This window comes from Pyrgilauda ruficollis, unplaced genomic scaffold (genome assembly GCF_017590135.1).
Source record: "Pyrgilauda ruficollis isolate IOZ18807 unplaced genomic scaffold, ASM1759013v1 scaffold130, whole genome shotgun sequence".
Lineage (NCBI taxonomy): Eukaryota > Metazoa > Chordata > Aves > Passeriformes > Passeridae > Pyrgilauda > Pyrgilauda ruficollis.
In genome coordinates this window covers 84,650-104,777 of record NW_024511433.1, presented here as the reverse complement: position 1 = coordinate 104,777, position 20,128 = coordinate 84,650, and the positions used below count along the sequence as shown (strand labels likewise).

Below are 20,128 nucleotides of genomic sequence, written 5' to 3'. Positions count from 1 at the left end.
TTTCCATCATAAACTACCACACATATCTACTTACTTAGACAATTCATTACATTTATGACTCATAACAAAGCCCAGATGTCTTACTCTTACCTGTGTTATCTCTGAACTACAATAAACAAAGATGTATAAAAATGGTTCGACACTTTCAGGAACAAACAAAGCTTATTTGCTCAATTCAATATTCGTGTGTATATCCTGATAGTCTACACTGCATGTGGGATTGACAAGTAATAAGAAACTTTCTGAGGGCCCTCCTTCAGTAAAAGATACATTCAATTCTGATTGCTATTGCTAAAAGGATTAAACAGATCCTTCTTCTGAGCCAGTCTAGAAATTAAAAATATTTAATTAACCTCAATACTCCTCATATTTAACATATCTCTATCCTGGATTCCCAAGCAAATTGTATTCTATTTGCCATCCATATAGCAGCTGTCTTCTGTTAGGTAGGCAGTTTTCCTTATCTTTTCCACAACCACTCCTCCCTCCCAGGAGACATCTGCTGGTAAGAGGCTACGGAATGTCACTGCGTGACTGTTAAGAACTACAGCATTCCATTGGGAGATGCTCTGCCCAGAGCATTCCTACCAGGATATAATCTTGAAATCCTGGAACACCAGCATGGCTTCTCCACTGGATTTCCCAGAGGAACAGCTGCCTCTTCCACTGATCTTCAGAGGAAGACTTACACCCTTCTACAGGATCCCTGCTCCAACAGAGCCACACCTGACACTCCAGGAGGGCTGCAGCCACAATTCCAACTGGACTGCTTCCAGCACCCTGACCAACAGGGTTGTGTTCTGACTCTGTCAGTGCTGTTTTGGTTTACTGCATTGTTTATTTTATCTTTTTTTATTTTCTTCCCTAATAAAGAACTGTTATTCCTGCTCCCATGTTTTTAACTGAAATCCCCTTAATTTAAAATTTATAGCAATTCGGAGGGAGGGGGTTTACATTTTCCATTCAGGGGAGGCTCCTGCCTTAGCAGACATCTGTCTTTCCAAACTAAGACATTCTCCAATACTCTATACTATAATCAAATGATTGAATTACAATGTGTAAGAGAATTTGGAATCCTCTACAGCTGTAGGTACTGTGGTAAGACTGTATGATTTATAAACAAAATCATACAAGTCAGAAAAACAAAATATTTCTACAAATGGAAATAGCATTTTTATTTCCGTTTCCTTTAAGCAATTATGTTGACATGTAATTAAACACTGGGGCATTTTTGGAAACAATGTGAAACACAAACACCAGGAGATCAAAATCTATTTAAGTATTTTTGGTACAAGAACCAAAACATTTTAGAGAAAAGTTTAAATTCTCTAATTCAAAAAGTTTGGGGGCTATATAATTATGGGTAGTAGTAAGCTCAAGCAATTTGCTTCCACACCTGAGTGTACAATTTAGGATGCACTGTCTACTGTATGAATATGTCTTTTCTCTTTTCATAAATATTTTGGCACTTCCAAGTAAGAAGACACACTATGTGACAGGCAACTAAGCAACCCTGTACAACAAACTGCTATGAAGAGGTAGAGCCATCGTGTACCTTACTCGTTAACGCTGCACTGCTCAGATACTGCAGAATGTTCTGTGACCAAAGATCATATAAGAATCCAGATGGGAGTTTCCTTCCCTGCACACAGGCACTTTTCTGGATCTACTGTCTGGAACAGCAACACTGGAGCAGCTGTTCCGAACAGTAGGAGGTGTCTGTGAGAAGCTATACAGCTTTAAGAAAGGTCTGCAGGGAATTGTGAGGCTTCAGAGATGCACAGTGAAATAACCAACTGATACAGTCCCACGTCTCAGGACAGATTTTACTTATGTAATAAATCGATTCTCTTGATGTGCAAGCTTTTGAAAGGCTTAACAGTAAGTTATATTTATTGTTTTATATACATAAATATGTAAAAGAGAGATCCCTTTTATGCATTGACATAAATCACTTCATGGTGTGAACCTGTGTTCTGCCACATCTCAGTTCACTAATGATCATCGGTGAAATTGTTTATTTGCAAGTTTTAAGTTGGAAAAAACACTCATTTAGTCAGAAGCCTCGACCTAGGATTGTTCATATTACCAGACATGATACTTGTTACTAGGTTGATAATGGACATATTTAGCAGTTTAAATACTGGCCATAGCATCAAACCTGCCTGAGTTTAAGAAGGATTTGAACAATGCTTTAAGGCATATGGTGTGATTCTTGGGGGGTCCTGGGCAATGGCAGGAGCTGAACTCAATGGTCCCAATGGGTCCCTGAGTTGGAAGGAAACTGTACCTGTACAGGAAACTGTACCTGTACAGAATGCCTTGCCGAAGATATTCTGTTTGAGTGATCTTGAACAGACCATGTCTGCTCTACTGGGCTGAGCAGGCCAGATTTTCTTAATATAATCTATAACCTCTGATGTCCTTGGCAAAAATGAACTGTAGGAATGGAACGTACTGATTCTGACCAAGAGACTGTTGTATGTTTAGGGGTTAGTCATCCATGTAATACAACCTGAATAGACACAGAGGCCTGTGCTGTGCTGCAGAAATTCCTTGGCTAAGGGATAAACTCAGCCAGCTCACTGTAACGGAGGAGACTGCAGGCAGCTCCCACATCGTACCAGTGAGCACGCCACCTGCATGGCCTTGCCATGACCTCAAAGTGCAGCAAGAAGTTCTCCTGAAAATATCCTTCAGCAAGAGCTGCTTTCCTTTGAGGAAATTATGTAATAGCTCAAAGATTCAAAAGAGGGAAAGCCTCTCTCCTTACACAGGATCTGTCTGCCCTGCGCACTTTAGGAAAACCGACCTGGATTCTACTAGGTGCCACATGAAGTTGGCATGCCCAGCACCTGAAGGGCTGTAAAATTTACCACCTACACTCATCTTCTCACTCTGTTCTATTAAGCAGTTATGTTATTAAACCATCTGTGCTGTTGAGTCCTTCTTAGTGAAATAAAGAACATAGGCTTATGGATCATCTTCCCCCTGACCAATCCTCACCCTACCCATCCCAATTCCCCTGGGGGAGAACACATACCTAGGGGAGCAATTGCCCTCCTTTTCTAGGGCATACCTGTCAAAAAGCTCATTAGCAACAAGGAAATTTTAATCCAAAGAGGTTTTGAACATATTTATGCATTATACATTTATAGTGAGTATATATATGCATGCATGTATGCGTGTGCAAGTCTGGATATATATTAATATATATATAATTATAAATACATAGCATTGCCTATTAAAGTTCTCAAAATCTACACTTGTATAGCAAATGTTGCGCCATTTTTACCTGCAGCCAAAAAAGATCTTGAAAAGCTAAAACAAAAACCAGTTTGTGCTCAGGAGGCTCACAACAGTTTCCTCACTTTCCTGTCAACTTGGACAACAATTTTTTCTAAGACAGCCCATAAAAGTGTAAACAATCTGAAAATAATACTCAGCACTTCTTGGTATGTTCACGGTATAAAAGCAACGTTCCAAATATTACCAAAAAAAGGCAAGCAAAATATTTAAGTTCTAAGCTACTTTAGAGTTGAATTACAGTAATTAAGAACTAAAAAAAAACCACAAAGCAGCAAAAAGAACTTACTTGTATGAGGTCTAAAATACCAAGCTCACTTTCTGAGGAGTCCACACAGAAGACAAAATACAAGGTGGCATAGTGTCGGTAAATTAGTTTGTTATCAGATCCACCTATTAATCTGAAGAGGAAATAAAACAAGAAAAGCTTAGTTAGCTTCTCAGGCTAAGCTGAGCAAATCCTCACAGTAATTTCAATTAATAGGAGGCCTATTATTAACAGCTGGAGCTATCCTAAATATAACTATATTGCAACTTTTATTTTGTGATATAATTCCAACAGAAGACTAAGCAACAATACAGACCAATTTACATTTAACACACAAGCAGTTATTGTTATCCATATGAATAAAAATTACATCAACCTGTGCACGTTTTTTTATTCAAATCAATTCAAACAGATCACAAAAAAAAGCAGGTATTAAATGTACTTCCATTCGACACCAGCAGGCAGCTACTGCACAGGGATTAATCTGCTTTACAGATTAACAGTGTATGCCTATGAATCCTTTCCTCACCTTCTCAGAAGAGCATCAAGAGGGAAAAAAAAAAATAAAAAAACAACAAACTGTAATGAAGACTGGCATTTGGATTACCAAAAAACGCCTTAAATTAGGTTTATGATCCATTTAATAACCAAGAACATGTAACATTTGTGCTACAAATGTTTGGCATCTTGGACGATGCTTCAAGCAATAGTTTATGATGCAATGTTACAGTCACAGAAGCAATTATATTTTTATGGACTCAATAATCATCATGGCACTGAATGAGAAGAGGTCTAAAGAGGTATGTTCTTCCACTCTTCTGCTATGGCCTTCCAAAAAAAGGCACATAAAGCACAGGAGATCTACATCAGATCATTGACATTTGCTTTGAGCTGTAAGAGGCCGACTCCTAGAGAAACAAAAGTATTTTTAGGCTAAACCTACATGGCCATGACTATTGTGATTCTTCCTTAATTCTGTACCAGAACTGCATCACCCATTTGGTGCAACATAACTCATCTCTTTAGTTTCTGTCATTATCACAAGGAGAGAATACACAGATTTAAAAAAAAAAATTAAAATCTTTTAGGTCACTTTTGCTTAAGCACATTGCTCCGCATTAATGCTTGGCAGAGAGCAGGGATGGGAGTAGGGACGGGGAACCCTTTGTTTCTGAAGAGCAGGAATTACGTTTATGTATCAGACAACAGTATTACAAAAAAATAGGACAGTGGAAATACCTAGCAATTGAAATTTCTTCTTTTGTCATCTATTTACCCAATTCCTTCAAATACTTCATACTTGAAGTACACATACTTCTACACATAAACTGTTGAGGCCTTTGGGTTAACTGCAAACTATAAAGTGAACCCTGTCCTGAAAGAAAAAAATACTGAAAAAAACATTGAAATGGTAACCCTGTAACTGAGCAGTAGGAGGAAAGCCAGAATTCTGTTCTCTGTCTCAGTTTATTCTTGTTAAGCAGCTGTGATTTTTAAAAAGCTCCAAATGTCTTCTGCCTTTGACTTACAGAATTCAAGCCAGAATGTCTCCAACTTGAGATCACCTCCAAGAACTTGATGATAGAATCACCAGCTGAGTAGTCAGAAATGAATAACTTAAATTTAAAAAAGAGTATATAAAAAAATCAGGAATCATTTTGAGCAAGAAAAAAAAGATATCCTAGCTCATATGGTAGAGCTAAGCATTTAACTGACTCTGCACACAGAAAATCTAGGTGTTAGAAGATCAACTTTCAGTAACCAGAAATTCCCATAAATGTAATATTTAATAGACTATGACAATCTCTGTCCCACACTGGAGATCATGAGCTTTTTCCACTGGTTCTGATTCCTTCTTCTAGAAGGTGGCATTTTATCTATTTACTCTTGATGGCTAGTAAATACTTCAAAATAAAACACATCTCCATTTCAGAATTTCTTCAGCTAAAGCAAGATGACTTCCAAAAACTACGAAGATGATTCTAAAGAGATTTTTTTGGTGTCTTACAGAGCAGAACACATAAGCCTTATTTTCCTCCTGCCTTGGTTCTCCTTTATTAATAAAATATCTTGGTTGAAACTGTACTAGTTAGCACATTTAAAACTTTTTTTTTTTTCTTCTTAGTTCATACAGCAAGCCCAAATCCTGATAAAAAGGCTGCAGAATCCCACTATAAAGGCTGTCTGCTCAAATTTTAGGAGTTCAAGCCAAAGAACAGTTCCAAAGTATTTAATTTTCTAGAGATTTAGCTTAGTTGGTCAGAGCATGGTGCTAAAAACACCAAGGCTGGGCTCTGGATTCCTGTATAGGTCCTTCACTTCAGACACCCTGTGGATTCCTTCAGAATTTTCTGTGATTCTGTAGTCAGTGTGTATGGCATATGCCAATGCCTCTTAAAATGAGACCAGAAATCTTTAGCTTGATTGTAGCAAAACAACATCTGCCTGTTCCTTCCCCATCCTTGTATCTGAAATAATCATGGCACTTGATATGGCACTGTGGCCATTACAGCACTAGAAAAAAAAAAATTATTGCCTAAGACATTTTGGTATATATAGCTATGCTTCAGTTAGTGAAGAATATGTACACTTGCTGCAGAATGATTTAATTCCTTGTGTATCAACAAGTCTCAAGTGGCATGGCACTTACATTACAGCTGTGAAAAGCTGTAAGGTAATCAGAAATAATAATACTTGAAAGCCAGTATGTGGGCATTTATTTCAAACTTGATACTTACAGTCCACCTTCTAGAAAATTACAGACATTTTCATCACGTTTTGATACTAAATGGAAAGTTTCTCTGATAATTTGTTGCTGCGTATCTTCACTCTGTGAAAGAAAATATACTTTGCTAAACAAGACTGACAACGCACAGCACACAAGACTGTAAAACACAAAATACATCAGCACTCTCAAACTATGTACTTCTGAAGCCTTAAATCTGCCAGTTAACAAGACATGTATTGCTTGTGGCATTTCAACACAAAAAGCCATTATTTACAAGTTGCAGAAGAAGGTATTACTGAGTAATGTGGAAAACTGGGAACTTCTGTACAAATTAATCTAAAAGTAGTTTTAAGTAAACCATAAGTGCTCTCAAGTAGCTTGAATGTTTTGTATCTCCAAGGTAGCCGGAACTACTTTTATCCTTAAACTGAGAGTAAAACAAAGTCCCCAAAGCTCAAAGAGAGCAAGGAAGCTTCAAATCCCACAATATGTAACACTTCCAGAAATACCCTAAAACACAAGGGCACCATGAGCAACAGGTTCTCCTAAGCCATGACCTTAACTCTTAGCAGATCAGAATATCTCTTCTGAGACCGAATTCTTCTGGCTCTTTAGAAACTTTATTTTTAATTCTGAAATTACGGCCATGGGTCCATATTCTGAAAGACGAAATAATGACATGTATCTTAATTGTCATAAATTGTTTTTCTACCTAACTGCGAAATACTAACTTCATTTTATGCAGTTTCTGTTCTCGCATATATCAGCTGAAAAAGTCAGACCCATATTATAAGTTTCAGTATCATGACAGAAGTAAGTACTGCTTTCACGGATCTGACCAAATTAATCCCTCTAGAAAGCAGGAGATGCATCCCCTCATAGACAAAAGCTGAGATTTGCCTCTAGTACCAGTTCAATTGACAGTAAAGAATGCAAAAGTTTCAAAACATCCACAAACAAATCCACATTACTGAAATCACACATCAGAGATACAATTTAAATGATTGCACCTGTTTCTGTGCACCAGAAAGTTTTAGTTTAATTTGCTACTCACATTTTCAAAACTTCAGAACATTCTGTTTACACAAACATATTACCCTACTTAAGCACTGAGAATTTGTTTAAACACCAGTTATGAAACTAAGAGATCAGAATGGTTTTACAAGAAAAATCTGGTATCCTCTGGCCATTTGTTCATCTCCTTTCCCTTCTACTTCAGTCACACACAAGAAGGACCTGTACCAGTTACGCTCCTTTAATTCAAAACCTGACCGTGCAAACTGAAGTGTCACAGTCATCACTTCTGCCCTGAGGTGTGCAAGGAAGATACATCCCTTCCAATGAACTATGAGTTCGCTAATCATCAGAGCTGCAAGAAAGAGGCCACAAATCTAAGTAACTGCACTTCTAAAAAACGAGTTATTTGTTTATGTAACTTTAAGAAATACCAACTGTTTTCTTGTATTTTAATGCCTAAGTAGACCTCAGCATATTTGCTAGGAAATACAGTATGCTCAAAACGTATCTTAAAATCTCTTATCCTTTAACTACATCACGAGTTTCCAGTGCACCTTCTTTCCATTCAGACTGAGCGTTTGTGCTGCCTTTTCAGAGCTTCCTGCCTTCTACCACGTAAAAGAATGCTCTTTTCTAGTTCGTTACGTGTTCACGTCATCTGCAATTTCACAGGGCACCGGGGCTTTCCGAAAGGGCCGGTTCTGTTTAGGAGCTCCTCCGGCCCGCCCTGCCAGCCCCGCCGTGACACCGGCCCGCAGCACGGCGCCGGACAGCGGAGCTCAGAGCGCCGCTTCCCCGCCACAGCTCAGAGAGCCGAGCCTGCCGCCGGACGAGACTGCCTCCCTCGCTGCCCCCTTCACCTCCGGACCTCCTAAAGGCAACTCCCTGGGAAAACAGGACCGTCTGGCTCCGAAGCCTCCCGTACGCGCTCTCAGCACCGTCCCTCTCCCGCGGCGCTGCCCCGGGCCCGGCGCAGCCGGCAGGGCTGGGGGCCCTCGCGTACGACCCTGCCGCCCGGCCACGGCCCGGCCCCCGCCCGCCGCGCCGAGCCCCGGCCCGCCCGTACATAGCGCTGGTAGAACTTGGAGAGCCGCGGCTTGCCGTGGTTGTTGAAGATGAGGATGGCTTTGATCATGGTGGGGCGGCGGCGGCCGGACGAGCAGTGCTGTGTCCCCCTCCCTCCCTTGCTCTTCTCTTCCCTCGCCCTTTCTGTGGCTCCCTCGCCCAGCCCGCTCCCGCTCCCGGGCCGCTGCCAGCGGGGCGCGCGCACCACGTGACCGGCGGGGCGTGGCCGCTGCCGGCGGGACGGCTCGCGCCGCACGTGACGCTCCTGGCGTGTCACGTGACAGAAAAGGCGGCGTCCCACGAGGGCCAAAACGCCTCGCGGAGCAGAGGCCGCCCCTCGCGTGGCGTCACTTCCCGCCGCCCGCTCAGCAGCGGCACCATGGCGGAGCCCGAGGAGCAGCCGCCGCCCGCCGCGGCGCAGAGCGACGGCCGGAGCGACGGCGGGGAGGAGGCCCCGGAGGGCGGGACCGCGGGCGCGGCGGGGCCCNCAATGAGCGGCGGGGGGCGGGCCCGCTGTGACGCGGCGCTCCCCGCAGTTGACGTGCTGTTGAAGGCCGTGGGCGACACCCCCATCATGAGGACCAAGAAGTGGGCGGTGGAGCGGACCCGGACCATCCAGGGCCTCGTGGACTTCATCAAGAAGTTTCTCAAGCTGATGGCCTCCGAACAGCTGGTACGGGCGGGCACCGGGCGAGGGCTGAGCGCGCAGGGCCTGCGTTGTCAAACCCTGCAAAGACTGTTGGAATCCAGGCTGCAGCTACCTGCAGGAAACTTGGAGTAGGAGCACCGAGAGAACTATTCCAAGTAGGCCCCAGGTTGTATGTAATATTGAGCGAGCTGTTGCAGCACAGTGTGGGTATGCTCGGCACTGACCTTTGGGTTTTTTGCAGTGTCTATATTTCTCGGTGTCTGCCAGGCAGAGCTGTGTGCACACTGGGCAGCCGTGTGTCCCAGGGAAACATTGCTAGGCACTGTGTACCTGGTGGAACAAGGTATTGAGACACAGTATCGGAGAACCTGTCCAGAGTTTTTGGGATCAGCTTTCTGAACCTGAGTGTCTGTTTCCTTCAGAACTCACATCTAAGGTAGTTTAGCTACTGTCGTAGGACTGATTTTGCTTTTAAAATGGGGAGTTGGGAAGTGTTTGCCCTTGGGCAGCAGGTTGCCAGTGTTATTTATGGGGTCCTTCCTACAGAAGTGACTAGCCAAAGTGGCCTCGTGATAACACTGGAAGAGCTGGAAATACAGTTGCACTGATTTTGTTCTTCTGCAGTGAACTCTCAATACAGTCCAGAGTTTTCACTGAAGACATACAGATAAAGCTAGACTCATTTAAGTAGTCAACTAAAGTGTAGCTGAATTTATTCTGTTCTTGGTTTGGAGGATCTTATTTAAGTATATAGGCATAAATGCACTGGCCTTCTGATTCACCTGGAAATCATGTGGGATCTGCTTTTCCATGGTTTAATATCTCAAAGAAGAGTGATAAGTATGATATTGACTAAGGACATTCTCAACAGTTTGATTCAGTGACTGTCATCTCATTATCTCAGGACAAAAACCCAGGAACACATAGCCTTCCTGTGTGGCTGAAGCCTAAGGCTATACTTCAAGAACAAAGCCCTAGGAATTTTATATCTTTTATCTGGAAACAGCACATGATAGCCCAGTATCCACTGCTGCCTCACACGGCAGATCCCAAGGCCCTCTTTGTCATTGAGGATTAGCTCCTATACGTGTAAATGCATTTTTTGGAGCAGGAAGTGAGAAGAATGACTTGAAAATAGAACAGGATGTTTCTGATTTGTGTGTTGGCCACTGTCTAATTGAGCAAATCTGGAATAGCATGAGTGGTTTGGGCAGAAATAAGAGCAAGAGCTAAACCACTTTGTGCAGCTGTGTGGGACAGTAATGGGTCAGCTTGCAGGAAAAGGAAGTCAGCTCGTTTACTTTGCCCTGGTCTGGCTGGCCAGACAGGTGACTCCTCATGGTCCTGTTGCTCCCCCACACTGAAGTGAAGATGGTAACTGGTCATAGTCTGTTACGTGCTTAAAGATTATAGCAGAACTTTTGACTGCAGAGTGATTCTTCTGTGTTCCCAGTGGGGTCCTTGTGTGATCTCCATCTCCTCTCTCATTTTCTTGCAGTTCATATATGTAAACCAGTCTTTTGCTCCATCTCCAGACCAGGAAGTGGGGACCCTCTATGAGGTAACTTTCATCCTAAATATACTTTCCAAATGCATTTAGCAGGATTTGTCAGCGCAGCTCAGGCACTTGAAATCTCTCACTGCCCCTGGCAGTAATAGCTTGCATTTAATGTGGTGTAGTTGATATTCACAGATCTGTGTGAATGGGATCCAGAGAAATGTGACTTCATGCAGTCTCTGGAAATGCATTCCTTCGTGTGCATTGTGTTTTTATGCCTCTCACTGTAATGGGGAGCTTTCTCGTGACAATATTCTGTGACATGTTTATCTGGGAAGACGTTTTGCTTCATGTGTATGCTAGCCCATGAATAATTGTAACAGCTCTTGTTTTTTGGTTTTTTTTTGCAGTGTTTTGGAAGTGATGGCAAGCTTGTACTGCATTATTGCAAAACTCAGGCATGGGGATGAATGACTGGCCACTTGTTCAGGTTTTCTCTTCAAAAACGGAGAAAGGACTAACTTAAACTCAAGCTGTAAACACACAGAAAGAGGGATTTTTGCATTGCTGCCTATGAACCTATGGTGCATGTGAATAGCATAAGCAAAGAGCTGGTTAGACTATATGATCACATGGCTTTTTTTTGATGTACATCTGGGGTACAGAAAAAACACCTGCGCCTGCCATGTAGAGTAGAGCCAGTGTTCTTGCTGCTGACTACTTAATTGCTGTGTCTGAAGGGAAACGATCTCAGTTATCTGCAGGACTGACTGGACAGCTCTGTCCGTATGCTGTACTGAAGAAAAAAGAACCTTTTTATTAAAAGTAATGTCTGTTGTACATGTAGCCTGCGATTCAGTTTACTTCTTATGTGTTGTATATCTGTGGTGTGCATCCTGTTCTTTGTGAAGTCTTCATCTTGAATGTGCATTATTTCATATTATTTCAAGACAGTGTTTTGATAATTTTTTATTGTAATATATAGGGATTGGTATCTAGTCTAATTTCTGCACCCTTTGCTTCATCGTGTTGATAATTTGAGTGCCTCATTTATAATGGCACAGCATCATGAGAGGCCACACAATACTTCCCTCCTGCACAAATTTTGTAATGTTTTGTTGAAGGCTCAACACTTCAGCAGCTTTCAAGGTGTTTCTTATTATGTTGTTTAATAACTTGCATCTTTAGCTGAATGATGCAGCTAGCTGTTGCATCTAGAGTTCTTGAAAAAGAGTTCTTTTTGACTGTTGTTAATTTACATGCTTTACCAGCTGTGTGGTCCACTATACAGTGGAATGAATTTGTATTCTTTTGCTAAATCATAGCAGTGAGAATTGACTTGAGGTTTTTTCCATTATGGAGAGGACTTCGTACCTTGACTAAGGTGCTGACCTTTGCTTTTATTTATTGGAGAGTTTGGGTGTGAGGGGTGGAGATTTTTAGTGGGTTTATTTGAAATGTCTGTTGTACAGTCTTTTGTGTTTGTTTAAGACGAACCAAATTAAACATTGGTTGTTTGCTTGGAGAATGTTCTTACGCTGGATGACAGTTTTTGTCCCTGATGTAATCCAGTTCTTCAGCACATACAGACAAAACAGCCATTTCTAGTTTAATTACAGTAGTCTGAAACTGCTATTTCATACATATGTGGCTCTTATGTAGTCTCTGCAGCCTGTGTGTTGGATTTTTTTCCACCTGAGAGGACTTCCGGAACAGTAATATCCAGGTTAACTTACTGATGTTGCCACAGTTTGCATGCAGCGTGTACATACAGGCACATGCTCTGAATGTTTGCTATGTGGATAGCTTGATGTATCTTGGCACTTTTTAAGTGGAAAACTTGGGTTCACTTCATTAGACTAACAAGGCAGAATTTGTTGTAAATTTTAAACTTCAAATAATCCATACTTTTGCCTGCTCAGAACCCTGATCTCATGAATCTCCATCTCTTTAAAAGAGATGTTGCAGAGGGAAGCACTCTGATTCTGTCTGGTTGAGGAAATTGCCTGCTTACTGTGAGGCCAGCACAACCTCGACAGCCACTAGAGGGTACACAAGGACAAAGGTATTTGCATAGTTTTATCTAGGGCTCTTTTTCAATCTTTTTCGTAGTATGTCCACATGCTGGCCTTACAAATATAAGTAGTTTGTTCTCCCGTGTGACAGTATGTTTACCTAAGATAAGCTACTAGTCTGGTTGTCTTTAAAGAATGTTCTATTGGTGCCTTTCACCTCACTTGATCCTAACAAATGAAACTACTGATAAACTGCAAATGTGCTCTTCAGAAGTGATGCAAGAAAGTTGATGTGTATGTGTGTGTCTGTGTGAGTGTGTGTGTGTATTGGGGATGTTGTGTTTTGGTTTTAAAAAGTCAAAAGACATTGAGATCTTGAAGAAGAACTATAGGTCATTGTATCTGCCAACTAATTATAGAAGGTTGTAATTTATGCTGAATCTATAAATAATTTTAGTCTTCTGAAGTTGAATAAAAAAATTGTTTGCCTCAACTCCACAAAATACGATAATCCAATAATGTAAAGCCCACAGTAATGGTCTGGATTTCCTTCTTTACAACATGCACTTTTGGACCTGGATGAATGAATCATGAAGCTTTGAATTATTCTTTTATCGAAGATGCAGCCTGTTCCCTGAGCAATACTTACTTTTTTCTGGTTGCTTCAGCATTTTTCTGCTCTTAATTTTTTTTCCAACTGCAAATAATTTTTTCTTGGCCCCTAGTTTACCAGTATACAGTGAGTACTTTCTGATCCAGCCCTTGCTTTCTGTTTCCTCAGTGCTCCTAAGCGGCTGCCTTTATTCTGTTCCTTTTAGTGACTGCCAGCTCCAGTTCTGCTAATTCCCCCATGTAACTTCTGTACCTTCTTTACAGAGAGTCCTCCTTTTTGCCACTTTTCCTTTGGGTTTGTACCTTGCATCAGGGAGGTGGTCAGTACTTACTTCTGGTAGCTCTTTAAGGACCATGGACTCTCTCTGTCTGGAGGTGAGGCGTGACTTTAGGTGCTGGAAAATTTTCCTTGCTCATATTCATAAATAACAAACTAGACTGCAAACATGTCAAATAGATAATGGGTCAAGTGAACAAATAAGTGATTCCCAGTACACTGCTTGTAGAATTTGCAAGAGACATGTTGAATCTCCTGTTTTAAAAAAAGACAGTTATAGCTTCTAAAATCTTAGATTGTCCTGATATGTTTTTCTCTTTGAAAAGAATATTTCCAGTAAATTGGAAACATCAGAAGCCCAAGTAGAACATGAGCTGTTCTCTGCATTTGGTATCATTTAAGTGACTTCAATTGCTAGAGTGGGAGAAAAAAGGTATGAAAGTAAGGACTGACTCTTGGACAAATCAGTGAGAGTTGTACAAAACAAAAAATTGAAGTCTAGATTTACTAGATTTACTGAAAGTGTTGTACTCAACCAATATGCTACTATACTGAACTGCCAATATTTGTAATGTAATTTAATTCACTTGATTTAATGTAACTGAATTAAGAAAAGACAATTTAATAAATAATTTTTAAAGACTAAGAAATAAGTATTGGAAAGGGAAGTTACTACACGGTTTTTATGAAAGACCTAGTACTTCACAACATCCTGATATTAAAAAATAATTTTATGCAAAATTCAGTTACCCTATTTCAAGTTAATAATCACCAGATGCAAACCCTTCAAACTGTGAGGCACTATTTTTATGAATTGTAATAATGGTTTAGAGACTAGCTTTTATGATAGATTTGTAATTTGTAGTTTGAGCTAGTCTTAAATGCACGTGGAAACCTGAAGAAGCTAAATGAAACTAAAGTTATGTCCAGAATGAAATTATAAAATACACAGTTGTGCCACCTGTGAGCATACTGAGCAAGTGTTGTCATTTCCAGGACTTCAAAGTCTCAGAAAACTACTGCTAAGATCTTAACAGAAGAGGTGTCTGTGTCAATTATCCCCACAACTCAAACTTGAATGTGCTGATGCACAGTAAAGTCACGGTGAGGGGGTTGGAAAGTCACACGTCCATTCTTCCAACTCCTTCCAATGTCAAAGCAGCTTCTGTTTACTAATTGTTGCTCTTTGTGTTCATTTTGCAAATCAAATTCTGCATGTTTGCACAACTTCTTGGCTTACATTGCTCATGACTACCCTGAGGTCTCAGTTACTCTTCAGGGATATTATACAAAGGTTATTCAAAACATTGTCTTACTAGAACATCTTTATATTGAGGGTAAGAGAAGAAAAAAAAAGGTGGAGCAAAAATTCCTTTAACTCCAGTTTTTCATGAGAACTGTGACTCACGAGCTTATAAAATTCAATGTGCATTAAAAAATAAGAGGTATTCAACATTTTGTATTGGATCATCAAGAGAAGAAAAACACTTGACAAGAAAACTTGTAAAATGCATTTCTTATTTGCAAAGACCACACTTCAGCTTTATTCGTACCATATTTAATATGCTTCCAAGGCTAAATGTCACAAAAACCCATGCTTTGCTCTTGCTTTAATAGCAATAATGCTGTGAGATGTCAGATGCCTCTTTTAGTCAGAATTAGAGCGGCAAAAGCTCATTTAGAGATTACTTCATCCTAAAATAGGTGGTTTAAAAAGGTTGAATCACGTTTTTGACTGAGACCAAAATGAGTACATTAAAGGCTTAATGTTAAGCCTGCCACACTACATCTATGTCACTGGACTTGGTAGTGCTGGGAAATTTTCTGGGACACTGTAGCTCAGTCATCTGTACAGCTGGTTGTTAGAACACTTGCTGGCACAGATTTTGGCCTGTGCTCAATTCAGGAACTGGCAAGGTACCATCTCTAGTGGGCACTTTGGATGTGATCAGCCTGTTATGGAGTTCAGGAGGTAAATAACATTGATGAAATCTGTTCTGGGCAAGCTGGCCCCTGTGCCAGGGATCAGTCCTTGGGGTACTTGTTGGTAGGTACACACGTGAAATTTCAGGTGAGATTTGATCCCGTGTATGTGCAATGAGAATTAACTTTGGGAGAAAAAACATGGTCCCTCTTCAAACTTTGAGAGCAATCTAGGAATTTTTAAAAAATTATTCCTCTGCATTCCCTCCGTGGAATTGTCTCTAAATGACTAAATTGATAGGCTCTAAATGCCTACCAGTAGCCACATCCAGTAACATTTTTTGTTATATGTGCAGATTATAGATGGTGGCAAAGTAGTAGCTGTATGTCTTGGCTCCACTATACCTTTATTTATCAAAAGTAGATGATGAACATTACTTAAATTTATTTTTTTTTAAAGTGCAGAAGTCTTGGAGTCCTTGCTCTGCATCTTCTTATGGAATGACTCCGCATGCAAATTATATAATGTGTGTATATCAATTAGATTGACACAATGTAGCATTAAAATATAATTGCATTGAGGGCCTAACCTTAAAAGAAAAAGGTTGGAGTTAACATGTTCCAATTGGAAAAACCAATATATGACTTAAAGCAGATAAAGATGTTTCCCTTGAACTCTGTTTGGAAACAGAACTGATGACCTTAAAGGGCTTTTAATGGGAAACCTAGAAGAAAGAAAAAAGATCTCCACGTAAATCTGCACAGCAATATTCCTAATGCAGAGGCTAGCCAGTGCTTTGGCTTTCTCATGTAGATATCATAAATTGAAAAAGACCACAAATTTGTGGTCTTTCTTGCAGAGAAACATGTCAATATTTTGTATTTTATTTATAGCACATGCATGTCCCACCGAAAGTGGATGAGACTTATTCTTCCAAGAGTCTCTTCTGTGTTGTGTGGTTTAATGCCACACAGCTCTTCACTGCATTATTTGGAGTTTGCTTTTACCTTCAGCAGAGCTTATGCCATTTAGTAGTTTTTGGTGTTTTCAGTGTATGACATGATTTTGTATGTGGCATCCTCATTTCACTCCTGTTTTACTGCATGTTTTTAGTCTGAAGATGGTGTTTAACTGCATGATGTTTGATGCAACTGTTCTCAAGCTTTCATTGAGAATTGCTGTGCATGCAGCAGTTTCTCATCAAAGATCTCCTGCATACTGAGTGATCAATCTCACTTTACAGGTTATACGGCTGAGGGACAACTGCACTGATACATTGATTCATGACTACACTGAGTCGTGTAGTCCCAAAACTTGCACTACAATTGCAGATCTGGGCTTTCTCTTTAGAGCTCTCTACAAACATCAGAAACGTAGGTGAACAGAGACTTAACGAAGAAGTGACTTAGTAAAAGGGGTGAAAGTAATTTTGTCTGGAGGAGAAGGTGTAAGTGCTCATGATGGTGTTGGAGTGCTAACGCCTGGGCAGGCTAACAGAACAAAGGGACACAGCATAGTTGTTTGCCACAAGAGTCTGGTCATTCAGACACCTTGGATCCCACCTTCAACTAGCTCACAATTTTTATTTGGAGTTACAAGATACAAAATAAAGTACAGTCACAAGCTACATTTGCAGGCCTAATACATGGTGCAAATTGTCTAATGCTGCAGTTTGATAATTCCGTCGATCTGACTTGAAGATTTTCCTCAATAAAGCATGAGAGAAACCTTGTGAGCTGCGCCCCAGTAGGAGATGATGTGCCATTAAGTGATTGAGCACTTTAGCTGGTAAGTGTCTCCTGGAGGTAGATGTCATGTCAAATTATTGCTTGATTTGCTTATACCTGTTTTCTGGGTAATAGCAGAGTGCTTCAGCGTTTGTACATAAAGTGAAGTTTTTGTGGTTAAAGCCCAAACTCCTATTCTCCAAGACAAGTTTTTAGTAGGATACTTGAGAAATACATGTAATAGTTCATTTCTCCAGGTGTATGATTCCCAGCAATAAAAGTGCATAAAGTCCTGCAGTCTCCTTGTGCAGAATCACAACTGAGAATGTAAAAACAATTCCTGTGCTGTGTGGATTTCAGTGTTCTCTTTTTTTATATTGAATTTTCAGTGACAGTTAACTGCTGTATGTGCTCAGACCTTGTGCCATTTCTGTCAATAGGGCATAAGCAAAAGCACAAGTTGGAGAGACATAAATATTGTTCCTAATGGTGTTCAGTCAGTCAAGTAATCAACTCCTGTAGAAGTTTTGGGGATCAAAAAGTATGTTGAACAATTCCAAATTAAAAGCTGTAAACACTTTTGAATAGGAGCAAATAAAAAGTATAACTATATAAACTGTAACAAACAACAGCAGTTGGAAACTGCAGTAGGTAGATCCAGCCTGATCCCTTACTTGTAATAGCAGGAGGTATGAAATGTCCTTTTACTAGAAGTATTTAACTAATGATCTCATCAACACTGTGTGGCAAAAAAATCAAAGTACTGAGGTGTCAGGGATTAATGGCAGTGGCATAACTCTTTTTTCCCCTGTATTTAAATACCAGGGAAAATACCTCCAAGCACAGGTGTACAAATAAGCAGAGAAATATAGCTGCTGGCAATCAGTTTCTGTCAGATCCTGTGAATATCAGAATAAGACAAAAAATACTTGAAAGCTTACCTCATGCTGCATTTCAGAACCCATAATTGTGATTCTTACAATTTATTCTTGAGAGATGTTTTATTTCTTTGGGTAGTGCTTCCAACAGCCACCAAAAGGACATGAATTCTGCCTTTGAAATAAATGACAGAGTATTTCACACTAATTCTAACTCTTTGTTAGACAAACAGCAGTTTTAATGATGTTGTATGAGACTTTTGAGGTGTACTGAAAAACGTGCTACTTGCCCATCCAATCTTTGGAGAGCAACCAAGAGCTGACATAGGACAGAGGCAAATTTCGTTAAGAAAAAAGACTCATTCTTAATTGTGACTTCGAAAAAGTTACCAAGGGGGAAGTGATGTGCTTGTTCATTACCTGCATTTGACCCGGGAAGACTGGACATGGCTGCTGAGATCAGCACAAGGGTTGTGTTTAAGAGATTTGGGATGGTCTGAGGCTCTCTCAGACCTTAAAAAATGATTGCAGTTTTCTCTCTCACACACACATACCAACAATACTTTACAAAACACTTATAAGGCAGGGTCTGCTTTCTGCGTGCAGGAGAGGTTCTGGAGTGATGGCTGAAAATGTACCTATTCAGTACATTGATTTGTGTTTCACTCCAGTGTGCTACATTCCAGCGGTAAGTATTCCCTACTGCAGTGAAGCCAAAAATTCGTTCAGCCTCTCAAGCTATATTTACTTTATTAATGGCACTTCTTTTTGTCATGCCTGTACTTTCATGTACAGGTCAGGGAGAGGGAAGAGAAAGCAGGTGTGCTAAAAATCCCTCAATGTGAAGGATTTTAATATCTGTAAGGGAAACTGCAAGCTGCCAGTGTTGTGAGCACCTTTGAGCCTCAGAGCTACAGCAGCCCACACCACCAGTCTGCTTACTTCCAGCTTCATAATCATAAGGCAGACCTGAAGAGCTGAACCTTTTTTCTTTTTAAGAAAGAATAGATGGATTTTCTTAAAACATTGTTCTATGGTATATAGTGAATTCTGTTGCCAGAATTCGTTACTAATAAACATTTCATTAACAGCAGAAGTGGAAGGAAGACGGCTGGTGTTGCATCTGCTTCTCCACTGCCAGTATATATACTGGATAGACTGAGGAGCATGAGGACGGTCTGTTGTGTTAGCACGGTTTCTTTTGTTCCAGTCACTGTTTCTGGTTGTCATTCTGAGTGCTAATGGTTACGGCAGTCCTAAATGCTCCTGCAGAGTGCACTGGCTTTCAAGAAACAGCACCATCAACGGGCAGGCTGTCTGTAAGCAATCTCCAGCAGCAAATTTCTGTATGCTTGAAATAGCTGTGTGTCTTGTTTTGCTTTTCAGTAGAGCTTTTAGATGTATTTTTTCAAACCAATGTGTAAGTAACGGAGACAGCGGCAGGCCGCGCTCCCCGGCAGAGGGAGAGAGATGCTTTCCGCCCGGCAGCAATAACCACTTCTCCGATTTCCCCCGCCGGGGATACCGGAGCGCCAGACGCCCGCCGGTCCGACCTCCCCCGCTTCGCCCGGGCTCCAGCGGGGCAGCAGCAGCGAGCGGTGCGAGGAGCCTCCGCAGCCGCCTCCGGCTGCCCCCGCCCGCCGGGGTCGGTGGCCGCGCTCACGGGGACGGGGACGGGCAGCTATCGGCGGGCCCGCCCGCCGGGGCGGTGGTAGGCTCCCGCCGTGCCTCCCGGCGCATAAAGGCAGGCGGCGGGGGCCGGCCAGGGGCAGCGGCTGGCGGCGGCAGGGGAGCGACCGGCGGTGATGGAGCAGCCGGTGCAGACGGAGACCTGGAAGGCGCGGAGCCTGGAAGAGCTGGTCCGTATCCTCCATCAGATATTCGCCGAAGACAAAGTCAGCGTGGACGAGGTCCAGGCGCTGATGGAGTCGTACGAAAGCAACCCCGAGGAGTGGCTGCAGTACGCCAAGTTCGACCAGTACAGGTAGAGAACACCCCGGAGCACGGAGCCCCCGGCCGCGCAAGCGGCGGCGAGGCAGAGCCGCGGACGGGGACTGGGAATCAGCAGGGACGCAGGGCGAACCCCTCCCGCCCCCGCCTGGACCCGGCCGACAGCCCCTCCGGCGGCGCCGAGGGGCCGAGGGGCAGAGGCCGCGGGGCGGGG

General features: G+C 41.7%; 3 protein-coding genes across 5 annotated transcripts in view; 2 read left to right on the top strand and 1 right to left on the bottom strand.

Moving 5' to 3' along the window:
• Positions 1 to 8,585, bottom strand: part of AP3S1 (adaptor related protein complex 3 subunit sigma 1) — a 29,515-nt gene extending 20,930 nt beyond the window's left edge. For both annotated transcript variants that reach the window (XM_041459084.1, XM_041459085.1), the window contains exons 1-3: positions 8,386 to 8,585; positions 6,313 to 6,404; positions 3,596 to 3,707 (exon numbers count right to left, since the gene is read on the bottom strand). In XM_041459084.1, the coding sequence (XP_041315018.1) occupies positions 3,596 to 3,707; positions 6,313 to 6,404; positions 8,386 to 8,454 (273 nt within the window). In that variant the 5' untranslated portion in view covers positions 8,455 to 8,585. The remainder of the gene's footprint in view (positions 1 to 3,595; positions 3,708 to 6,312; positions 6,405 to 8,385) is intronic.
• A 78-nt stretch (positions 8,586 to 8,663) lies between these two features.
• Positions 8,664 to 11,371, top strand: ATG12 (autophagy related 12). The gene is made up of 3 exons (XM_041459089.1): positions 8,664 to 9,057; positions 10,532 to 10,594; positions 10,942 to 11,371. The coding sequence occupies exons 1-3, from the start codon at positions 8,764 to 8,766 to the stop codon at positions 10,999 to 11,001; spliced, it is 417 nt and encodes a 138-aa protein (XP_041315023.1). The 5' UTR covers positions 8,664 to 8,763; the 3' UTR covers positions 11,002 to 11,371.
• CDO1 (cysteine dioxygenase type 1) overlaps positions 9,170 to 20,128 on the top strand; it is a 20,498-nt gene continuing 9,539 nt past the window's right edge. Inside the window, exon 1 of one of the 2 annotated variants that reach the window (XM_041459088.1) lies at positions 9,170 to 9,188. Coding sequence is in view for 1 of the 2 variants with exons in the window: in XM_041459086.1 (XP_041315020.1) it covers positions 19,770 to 19,948 (179 nt within the window). In the remaining variant the exon portion in view is untranslated. Of the gene's footprint in view, positions 9,189 to 19,648; positions 19,949 to 20,128 lie in introns of those variants that run through there. The other variant, XM_041459086.1, reaches the window with a different exon arrangement.